This window comes from Syngnathus floridae, chromosome 4 (genome assembly GCF_059516105.1).
Source record: "Syngnathus floridae isolate MCC-2025c chromosome 4, RoL_Sflo_1.0, whole genome shotgun sequence".
NCBI classification, from domain to species: domain Eukaryota; kingdom Metazoa; phylum Chordata; class Actinopteri; order Syngnathiformes; family Syngnathidae; genus Syngnathus; species Syngnathus floridae.
This window is the reverse complement of record NC_142416.1, coordinates 20,522,229-20,533,329: the sequence shown is the minus strand read 5'-3', so window position 1 is coordinate 20,533,329 and position 11,101 is coordinate 20,522,229. Positions and strand designations below refer to the sequence as shown.

At 46.0% G+C, this 11,101-nt stretch overlaps 1 protein-coding gene across 2 annotated transcripts; it reads left to right on the top strand.

Moving 5' to 3' along the window:
• Positions 1 to 291: 291 nt before the first annotated feature.
• Positions 292 to 4,894, top strand: LOC148399899 (actin-related protein 2/3 complex subunit 1B-B-like). 2 transcript variants are annotated; one of them, XM_088374161.1, is made up of 10 exons: positions 292 to 455; positions 1,901 to 2,017; positions 2,082 to 2,186; positions 2,260 to 2,482; positions 2,703 to 2,810; positions 3,122 to 3,373; positions 3,583 to 3,658; positions 3,768 to 3,967; positions 4,103 to 4,193; positions 4,543 to 4,894. In XM_088374161.1, exons 2-10 carry the CDS (start codon positions 1,954 to 1,956, stop codon positions 4,579 to 4,581), a joined length of 1,158 nt encoding a protein of 385 aa, XP_088230287.1. In that variant the 5' UTR covers positions 292 to 455; positions 1,901 to 1,953; the 3' UTR covers positions 4,582 to 4,894. The 2 variants fall into 2 exon arrangements, with proteins under 2 accessions (XP_088230287.1, XP_088230288.1); XM_088374162.1 differs by having other exon boundaries at positions 316 to 455; positions 1,898 to 2,017.
• The last annotated feature ends 6,207 nt before the right edge of the window (positions 4,895 to 11,101 follow it).

Below are 11,101 nucleotides of genomic sequence, written 5' to 3'. Positions count from 1 at the left end.
CCAGTGCAAACATGACGAAAAACAATTTTACTATAATTTTGCAATGAAAAAAAAGCATACAATTTATTTACAATTTCTCATGCTGATAAACACTGACTGCATTCCACGACCAATTTAGAATAATAAAAAAAAAGGATCATTTTGTCTTTGGCTCGCTCGCTGAGGAAACAAAATGACTTTGGGGAGGGGCAAAGACTTTATGCAAGGTAAAAAAAAAAAAAAAGCAACCAATGATCCCCTCACTTTGGTTCTGTTTCGTCAAGTTCTCCGCCCCACCTATATAGTTTCCATTCTCGCTCTCACTTCCTGTTGCCTCCCCCGTCTCTTCTTTTTTTTTTTTTTTTCTTTCCTTTTTCTTGCATCCCAGTTTCAGTCGTCGTTGGCGTTCGTGTTGACTGGCCAGAGTCCGCGAAAGCTAAGCAGTCCCCCAGCCAACACCCTCTGCTGCCCTCCGGGTGAGTGAGTAGCGAAAATACTGTGACTTTACAAAAGCCAAATGGGAAACAAGTGGCAATTTTGTGCCTTGTCTTGCTCACTTCCTGTTTAGGGTTAACGGGACCGGACTTTTTAGTTTTGCGTCTTTACTTTTGTGAAAAGCTCTGAGAAGGAAAGGATGTAAAACTGACGGATAATCCAGATGTTAGGTGAAATGAAAGTCGTTGTCTCGGGGGGGGTGAGCGAACGAAACTTATGTAGTGGACCCCCGCATATTCGCGGCCAGTTTTTTTTTTTAAATTTATTTATTTGGATTGTTGACCACATAAATCGTAGATTTCCTGGTTGGTTAGGCCCCAGCAAAGTTATTTTAGTCAAAAAAAAAAAAAAGCTCGCAAAATGACCAAAACTAAAGTTGAAAAGAATAAACAAACGTTTTTGTTAAGAAAATTAAAACTTTAGAAACTGTAAACTAACAAAGTAAAGCTTATTTCTTTGTAGATAATAAAGGAATGTTGAAACATTTTTGAAAGCGTCCAAACCAACAACCTTGCTCTTAATAAAAAAATCTTTGAGAATGACCAGATTTGCATAAATTCCACACGCCCATCCTGCAGACCATTTTGAGAATGCACGCAGGTTATACAGCGTGTCACATCCCAAAAAGAAAAATGGGGTTGAAATGATCTATTTCGGTGAGTTGGGTTCTATTTTGTGGGTGCCTGAATGTGAAATCCATCAAAGTAAGTCAACAAATGGCCTCGGTTGTTTATGATGATCAAAAGAGAGTCAGACAAGCCATTTTCAAAGAGCCTTAAAAAGGCTCACAAAAGAAGAAATGAAATCTTCTGTCTTTGCACGGGACGTCGACAGTGCGCCCCCAAAAGAACCGGAGCGGCATGCTCGTCTCCTTTTGCTTTTTGTACTTTACTGGAGACGTTTGGCTTTCAGATCAAAAGACGGAGTTCAAACGTCCATCTTCCATTTCACGCCTTTTGTGCGAAGCCACCAAAGTATTGGAACATGTGTTTCTCTGTGAGCTTTTCCCCAAAACGAAAATGGACATTGTTTCGAGACACTTCCTCTCTTCAAAGTGTCCCCAGTTCCGTTTTCTTCTGCTTGTGATTGCTCACCAGCGTCCTCCTCGCGCAACTTCCTGTTTTTCTTCTCTGACATATATTCCTGCTCAAACTCATTTATTTATTCATGTTTAAGTCATGCTTGGTTTTTTTTCCAAGGGAAAACATTGCAGTGAAGTCAAACTAAAGGAAGATTGTTATCACTTATCAGTATGCTGTAGAGTTTAGAGTTTTTTATAGTGTTGTAGTAGTTTTTTATTTTTTATGATATTAAGAGCAAAACGCAGTATTTTGTTTCCCCCCAAAAAAAAAAAAAAAAAAGCAGCAGCATATGATGTTCGTTGTTAGTGAATGAGGTTGTATTTTCCCTTTGTGTGTGTCAGCAGATTCCTCACGTGGCGCTTCCTGCTTGGCATTGAGTGTTGTTCTGTGATTGGCCATGGCCTTCCATAGCTTCCTGCTGGAACCAATTAGCTGCCACGCCTGGAACAAAGACAGAACCCGTAAGTTTCCCCGCTCCGTCCTCAAGTGAACGGCTGCGCTGGACTGAAGCAAAGTTTTCCTCAGAACTGGCCATCTGCCCCAACAACCACGAGGTCCACATCTACCAGAAGGACGGGACCAAGTGGAGCAAGATTCACGAGCTCAAAGAGCACAACGGCCAAGTGACAGGTGAGACGCGGCCACGCGCTGGCTCATCATCCTCCAAAACATTTTGGCCGTATCTTCACTCGGATCTCGGCAGGTGTGGACTGGGCGCCCGACAGCAACCGCATCGTGACGTGCGGCGCCGACCGCAACGCCTACGTGTGGACTCTGAAGGAGGGCGCCTGGAAGCCCACCCTGGTCATCCTGCGCATCAACCGGGCGGCGCGCTGCGTCAAGTGGTCGCCGCGCGAGAACAAGTTTGCCGTGGGAAGCGGCTCGCGACTAATCTCCATCTGCTACTTTGAGCAGGAGAACGACTGGTGAGCTAGCACGTGCACACGCACCCTTCTCTGGGGACGGCAATTTTTTTGGGGACTAGGCTAGGCGTAGTCAATTCAACTTCTCTCCGCAAACTTCCGGGAACAAGAACCTATGCTTGCGACCGAAACCATGAGTGGAACCGAGGAGCCAAGCAGCTCAATGAGGCGTATGAGTCATTGGGTAAGTCCGCTCCATCTGATGATGTCATGGTCCCTGCAGGTGGGTGTGCAAGCACATCAAGAAGCCCATCCGCTCCACCATCCTCAGTCTGGACTGGCACCCCAACAACGTGCTGCTGGCCGCCGGCTCGTGTGACTTCAAGTGCAGGTAGCAAACGCTAGCTAACCTCCGTGTGCGCTAAAGCAAAGAATGGGCCGCTCAAGTTTTGGCAGAACTCAATTTAATTGAAATGAAAATAACTACATGAAATACAGCACATGCCTCATCCAGCGAAAACATGTCCACCTGGTTGCTGTCAAGTTCAGGAAAGCAAATTCAGCAATGAGTAAATAAAGACGAAATAAATACGAGGACAATAGTAATAATACTGCCACCCACAGGATTGGAGTGCAATACCATGGAGGCTATTTTACAACTGAGGTTATTTTATTTTTGCGGCACAAATTGTCTGCCGGCAGGGTGTTCTCGGCCTACATCAAGGAGGTGGAGGAGAAGCCGAGCCCCACGCCCTGGGGCAGCAAGATGCCCTTCGGCGAGATGCTGTTTGAGTCCGGGGGCTCCGCGGCGGACGGTCCCGGCGCAGGGGCGGCAGGCAGCGGCGGCGGCGGCGGCTGGGTGCACAGCGTCTGCTTCTCCGACTCGGGCAACCGCCTGGCCTGGACATCGCACGACTCCACCGTGTCGGTCGCAGAGGGCGGCAAGAGCAGCACGTAAGATTTCATGATGTACTTTTGCCACTTGGTTGAACAATTGCCCACATTTTCAAGTTTGACTTTTGCGGTTGAATTCGCCATCTTACATACAGTCAAGTTTGATGCGTTTTACTTCATAATTGCCGAAATCCTTTTTTAGACATATTTCCCCTTGTTGTCGATTCGGTAAGTGATGCTAACCAATTGATCATTTTCAAATTCCACAGCGTGAGCAGCCTGAGGTCCGACACGCTCCCTCTTCTGTGCGTTACCTTCATCACCGAGAGCAGCCTAGTCGCCGCCGTGAGTACGCGCCCAGCGTTGCGGGCCACCCTTTGCGTCGCCACGGTTTCAAGCGTGACGCGGTAGCAGCGTCGCCGAGAATAACGTTCTTTTCGCGGGCCCCTTCCAGGGCCACGACTGCTGCCCCATGCTCTTTGTGCTGGACGCCGCCAAGGGAGGCCTGGCTTTCGGAGGCAAACTGGACGTCCCCAAGCAGGCGGCTCAAAAGGGGATCAGCGCCAGGGAGCGCTTCCAGAACCTGGACCGCCGTGCCTCCGAGACCCCGAGCACCGACAAAGACCTGAGCACGCTGCACAAGAACAGCATCAGGTGTGTGCGAGCAAAAAAAAAACAACGTTTGCATCAGTGTGTGTTTCTTCTGGGGCGGAGCTAAAAGGGCCAGCTGTGATGAACTGTCTGTGGGCGTGTCGCTGCCGTATTTGATTTCATCTTTTGCTCTTTTAGTCATATCTCAGTGCTGCAAGGAGGACGCAAGCAGTGCGCCAAGTTCTGTACCACTGGCATGGATGGAGGCTTGTGCATCTGGGATGTCAAGGTGACACACACACACACACACACGCACACCAACGGGCAGTTTGCTCCAACTGCGGAACGGATGCGTGCGATGCATCTTTGGCTCTTCGACGACTACTACTCCATCTACTTCTAAATGCGATTTATATTTTGTTATTTATTTCATTCGATGAAATGTGATGTCTGTATGTCATAGATATGTACCGTATTTTCCGGACTTCTAAGTCACATTTTTTTTTCACCGTTTCGCCCGGGGTGCGAATTATACTCAGGAGCAACTTATGTGTATCGTTACGGAAGCCGCAGTGTGAATTATTTCAAATTCCCTGATGGCGTATGGTGTCTAACTCATTTTGGTTGCTTGTATTCAGACTCTGGAGTCATCTATGAAGAACCTGAAGATTGTGTGAAGCGACTCCTGCTTTTTGTCTTTGAAGGAGAATATGAAGAAGACAAGCGGCGCCTTACTCCCTCCCCACAGCTTTTGTGCCATGTTTTAAAAGTAGGTCTTTATTTTTCTACCCTTAGCTCAAACAAGCAGACGCAAGCGTGCCGTGTTAGGCCCTCGTCTGCCAGCGGGACCGATGACGCGAGACCTGGCTCAACGCTTACTGCAGTATTTCAAAATGATATTAATGTCCATTATGAGAGGCTGTAAATGCTCCTCTTTATACGCTTATGCTGGTCATAATATGCATTTAATAAATAAACAAAAGTGCTTTACGTTGTTTGTGGCTGCTGTTCACTTTTGATTCCATTCTGTGCAAGAGGAGGGGAGGGAACCTGCGCTCAAGAGAGACTTTTGTGGATGTGACCTTGTCTTCTGGCGCCCTCCTGTGGACGGCACGAGCAGGACGATTTGCATCACAACACCCCCTCACTCACACAAATACACACGTACACACATTAAACAGTTGTCACCTCCTCCTGCCTTCACCCATTTCCTCCTCCTCCGGCTTGGATAAATTTGGCCAGGAGATATATAACGTGTTGCTATGGTGACGCGCTGCTATCTATCTATCTATCTATCTATCTATCTATCTATCTATCTATCTATCTATCTATCTATCTATCTATCTATCTATCTATCTATCTATCTATCTATCTATCTATCGCAGCATAGAGGCTATATTGTTTTTTTTCAGTTCATATGACTTTAACCAGTAGGTGTCGGTAATGTGCATTGAAGCTAGTGCCACCTTGCCGTAAAACAACGAAGAAGAAAATGACGTGGCTTCCCGTTCACGAACGAGTCAATGGGTGAAGTGCACCTTCCTTCTCGTGCGTGCATCAACGGATCAGTCAGTGAACGTGTTGCGTCGTCTCCCTCCTGGCGTCAACTATGGAAGCGCGAATGTCGACTGACGATTTGCCAAGGAAAGATAGAACCACACACTGAAACGTCACTTCTTTTCTGCAAGCTAACGGCTAACTTTATTGCATGAAGGGATGCCCGGTTATGCAACAAACGGGGAGATAGATGATGCTTCTCTTTGGGTCATCTTCATTTTAGAACACTTCAAATAACGTGTATGCATATATACGCCTAAATATTGTTATCGAATATATCTACTGCAATTTCACATTAGATTGCTGGTTTGAAATGTTCTTTTATTATTATTATTTTAATAAACATTAAAACTTGTTAAAACTTGTCTGGTGTTTTATTCCTTGTTTTAATTTTTTTGGGGCATGAAAACAAAAATCTGACATTTGGTTAACTGCTTTATATGACAATATATATGTGTTTTACGTTGTGTAATATGTGTTGGTGTCCCCCAAAATAAAGAGCAAGTAGTCAAACACACATTCTTGACACGTACAAAAAATGCATAAAATTATTAGGTACACCTGAAAATGGTGGTGTACCTAATGGAGTGTCCGTGTGACGTCACAGATCAACCAGCCAATCAGGAGGTGGGGGTGAGGGCGGGTGTGGCACTTTTCACTTTCAGTTCAGCTTTGGCCATGATTTTTCCCTAATGAACTGGCCTGTTATTAGGTACACACGAAAATGGCGGTGTACCTAATGGAGTGTCCATGTGACGTCACAGATCAAACAGCCAATCAGAAAGTGGGGGTGAGGGCGGGTGTGGCACTTTTCACTTAAACCAGGGGTGTCGACCTCCAGTCCTCGAGGGGCCGCGTTCCAATATGTTTTCCAAGTGACCCTCGTTAAGCGCACCTGCGTGAAAACTTTTAGCTTCTTTCACGTTCAAAAGGAGCTAAAAGTTTTCACGCACCTGCACTTAACGAGGGCATCCCACGGACACTCCATTAGGTACACCGCCATTTTCAAGTGTACCTAATAACAGGCCACTTTATGAGGGAAATATCATGGTCAAAGGTCACCGGTGTCAAGCTCTAGTCCTCAGGGCCGCGTTCCAACATGTTTTCCAAGTGACCCTCGTTAAGCGCACCTGCGTGAAAAGTTTTAGCTTCTTTCACGTTCAAAAGGAGCTAAAAGTTTTCACGCACCTGCACTTAACGAGGGCATCCCACGGACACTCCATTAGGTACACCGCCATTTTCAAGTGTACCTAATAACAGGCCACTTTATGAGGGAAATATCATGGTCAAAGGTCACCGGTGTCAAGCTCTAGTCCTCAGGGCCGCGTTCCAACATGTTTTCCAAGTGACCCTCGTTAAGCGCACCTGCGTGAAAAGTTTTAGCTTCTTTCACGTTCAAAAGGAGCTAAAACTTTTCACGCACCTGCACTTAACGAGGGAATCACACGGACACTCCATTAGGTACACCGCCATTTTCAAGTGTACCTAATAGCAGGCCACTTTATTAGGGAAATATCATGGTCAAAGGTCAGGTGTCAAGCTCTAGTCCTCGGGGGCCGCGTTCCAATATGTTTTCCAAGTGACCCTCGTTAAGCGCACCTGCGTGAAAACTTTTAGCTCCTTTCACGTTCAAAAGGAGCTAAAAGTTTTCACGCACCTGCACTTAACGAGGGAATCACACAGACACTCCATTAGGTACACCGCCATTTTCAAGTGTACCTAATAGCAGGCCACTTTATTAGGGAAATATCCATGGTCAAAGGTCACAGGTGTTAAGCTCTAGTCCTCGGGCCGCGTTCCAATATGTTTTCCAAGATAATAAAGTGGCCTGTTATTAGGTACACTGGAAAATGGCGGTGTACCTAATGTAGTGTCCATGTGATTCCCTCGTTAAGCGCACCTGCGTGAAAAGATTTTGGTCACTTTCACGTTCCGCATGAGCTAAAAGTTTTCACGCAGGTGCACTTAACGAGGGCATCACACGGACACTCCATTAGGTACACCGCCATTTTCAAATGTACCTAATAACAGGCCACTTTATTAGGGAAATATCATGGTCAAAGGTCACCAGTGTCAAGCTCTAGTCCTCGGGGCCGCGTTCCAACATGTTTTCCAAGTGACCCTCGTTAAGCGCACCTGCGTGAAAAGTTTTAGCTCCTTTCACGTTCCGCAGGAGCTAAAAGTTTTCACACAGGTGCACTTAACGAGGGAAAACCACGGACACTTCATTAGGTACACCGCCATTTTCAAGTGTACCTAATAACAGGCCACTTTATTAGGGAAATATCCTGGCCAAAGGTCACTGGTGTCAAGCTCTAGTCCTCGGGGCCGTGTTCCAATATGTTTTCCAAGTTACCCTCGTTAAACACACCTGTGTGAAAAGATTTTGGTCATTTTCATGTTGTGCAGGAGCTAAAACTTTTCACGCAGGTGCACTTAACGAGGGAATCAAACGGACACTCCATTATGTACACCGCCATTTACAGGTGTACCTACGTTAGTTGGACACTAGATGGTGCCACACCAGCCCTCACCCCCACTTCATGATTGATCTGTGACGTCACTTGGACACTCTATTAGGTACACCGCCATTTTCAAATGTACCCAATAACAGGCCACTTTATTAGTGAAATATCATGGTCAAAGGTCACAGGTGTCAAGCTCGGCTTGGTGTCCCCCGAAATAAAGAGCAAGTAGTCAAACACCTAAAAATGCATAAAGTTATTAGGTACACCTGAAAATGGTGGTGTACCTAATGGAGTGTCCAAGTGACGTCACCGATCAAACAGCCAATCAGCAAGTGGGGGTGAGGGCGGGTCAGTGACGTCATGAACCTCACAGCACGTCACTGGTATCTATGTATCTATCTATGTATCTATCTATGTATCTATCTATGTATCTATCTATGTATCTATGTATCTATGTATCTATCTATGTATCTATCTATGTATCTATCTATGTATCTATCTATGTATCTATGTATCTATGTATCTATCTATCTATCTATCTATCTATCTATCTATCTATCTATCTATCTATCTATCTATCTATCTATCTATCTATCTATCTATCTATCTATCTATCTATCTATCTATCTATCTATCTATCTATCTATCTATCTATCTATCTATCACCTATTTCTATTTCTCTTTCTCTCTACCTGCACAAACACACACACACGCATAAACACGTACGAACACACACACACACACACACACACACACACACACACACACACCAGCGGATTTTGCTTCAATAGTTGATGAGGCGTCATTCGGCCGGCCGCTCGTCGGGAGGACTTGTCGCGTCCAATGAGCAGTTTTGTCTGCCGGAAAGTCTCAGGGGAGCCGAGGAGCACAAATGGACTCCCAACATGCTCGCCCTTTTTACAGCTGTCCTCCCCCCCACCCCCCCACACGCACAACACACACTAATTTTTTTAACAGCGCAGAAGATCCCGGCGCACTTTGCGATCTGTCGCCGTGCAGCGACAAACGGCCGCGGCGTGCAAATAACAAGCGCATTAACTATTAAACCTGGGCAGCGAAAACACAAATCGACGGCCGCAGGCCCGCCATCCGACATTCAAAGCGAGACAACCGATAGACAATCTTTTTTTGAGAAGGCAAAATGTGCCTCTCGCAATTTCCGCTAAACGTGGCGCACAAATCAAAGACAATCTAGCGCCTTCAACAAAGACGCTTCAATAAACTGAAGACTTTTTTTTTTTTTAAATAAACATCCAGATGTGGGAAATCCAGGTCCGGAAAGTAAGACGTCGTAATATGCAGGTTGTTCAACATCAAAGTTTGTAAAGATTTAAAGACAATTCGAAAAGATCCCAAATAATTTCCGCTTTCAGTCACCGAGGATATCTTGGAGAACCCGCCACAGCTTTATCGCAAACGTCCAAAACAATTTGTGATGGTGAACTCACTTGAATGGAGTGGCAGGTTGTTTTTCACGGTCCGTACGGCAGTTGGTCCATCACCGCCGACGTTTTGATTCGGGCCGCTGATCTACGAGAAGCTGATCTCCCGGGGAGATTTACGCTGCGCTTCCTCCTTGCCAGCGCAACACTAGCGGTGATTACAAGGCTGAGAAAAAGTCGTCTTGACCGACGGTGTTTTTTTTTTTTTTTTTCTTCGAGACAAACACACGTCCATCCCACTAAGCAAATCGATGAAGTCGAAATAAAATGCCGACGCTTTACAGCCTCCAGCATACGGAAACGTCTTACTAGAAATGTATGAAAATGAAGTTGATTGGTTCAAATCTATATCTACATGTATGTCAAATTTATTATTTAAGTCAAATTAGTTAGGTTTACTCATTCACTTGCGTCTGCATAAACTGCTAGCTCCTGAATGGTTTGGAACGGGGAATGCGGAAGTGTCCATTTTTTGTGTGTGCGTGTCAAACACACGTTCATATGCGGGAATCGAACTCACGGTGTCAAGTTTTTTTTTTTGTTTTTTTTTTTGGATCACATACGTACGTAAACAAAGTAAAGTGCTGACAAAGAAGGAATCCGTCTCCTTTCTTCTTTCTCATTTTTTTGAAAGCGTGTCCGACCCCCCACCAACACTGAGGTTAGCTACCTACCAATGACGTCATGAGCACAAACCGAGACCTCCCCCCCCCCCCAACCCTAACCCTAGCCCGCACATTCTTAAGTCTCTTGAGTCTCGGCCCGCACGTCACTAGTCTATCGACCCCCGCCCCCCCTCTTCTTCCCCACGCGGGAAGATGATTCACATTCCGCGGCGGTGACCGATCCATCAGGTGTGACGTCGCGCCGCAGATTTACGATACTCGCTGGCGGGGAGGCCGCCTTCGCCCCGAGCGAGCCAGCGAGCGTCCGTCCATCAAACGTCTTGTGTTCGATCTGGACGGGAAAAGCTTTTTCCTAGCTTGCCAAACAGATAAAAACATCTTTTACAAACTTAGAATTAAATCCATATTTACATAGTTAGCTGGGTTGAGAGCGTGTATGAGTGTGTGTGCGTGTGTGTGTGTGTGTCTGTCTGGGCCCCGTGTAGATACGTTTATATTTAGCTTCTCTTGGGGACCCTTTTCTTCATGCTGTTAAAACGTCATGGATATGAAAATTTCATGATGGATATGTGAGGAAACAAAGAATGTCTCAATAACCAGAGTGAAAATCGTTGGAAATGCTTGGAAATCATAAAAGAGGTGTAGTGAACAAATATGACTCAATAACGCAGCCAGTAAGCCATTTTGGTGGCAAGGTGCAATCTTGCTGGCCACGTGGAATTCAGAGTGGAGAGGAAGTGTCAAGTCAAAAAGGTGCGCTCCGCCGTTTTGGTTTGTTTGCGCGCAGGCGGCTCATTTTTCATCGAGATTTTGCTACCCTGCGGGTCGATTCGCAGGCGGCGCGTTCCATCACTGCGAGTCAAACAGGAGCGATTCATCAATTTGTGAGCGCAAAAAAAAAGAAAGTCAGAAGCAAAGAGAGCGAGCGCACGTGACACCTCGCGGAGCATCGCGACGGAAGCCGCACTCGTTCGCGGCGAGATCTTTGCATGAGCTTGGATTCAAGTGAGTGCGTATCGATCGGATTTCACGCCATAAACCAGCCGATCCAAACCTGATGAGCACTTACACATGCGCGCGTAT

Coding starts and splice junctions, on each gene's coding strand:
- LOC148399899 (XM_088374161.1), top strand. CDS start 1,954: ATGGCCTTCCATAGCTTCCTGCTGGAACCAATTAGCTGCCACGCCTGG. Junction 2,187..2,259: donor GCACAACGGCCAAGTGACAG/GTGAGACGCGGC, acceptor GGATCTCGGCAG/GTGTGGACTGGGCGCCCGAC. Junction 3,374..3,582: donor GAGGGCGGCAAGAGCAGCAC/GTAAGATTTCAT, acceptor CAAATTCCACAG/CGTGAGCAGCCTGAGGTCCG.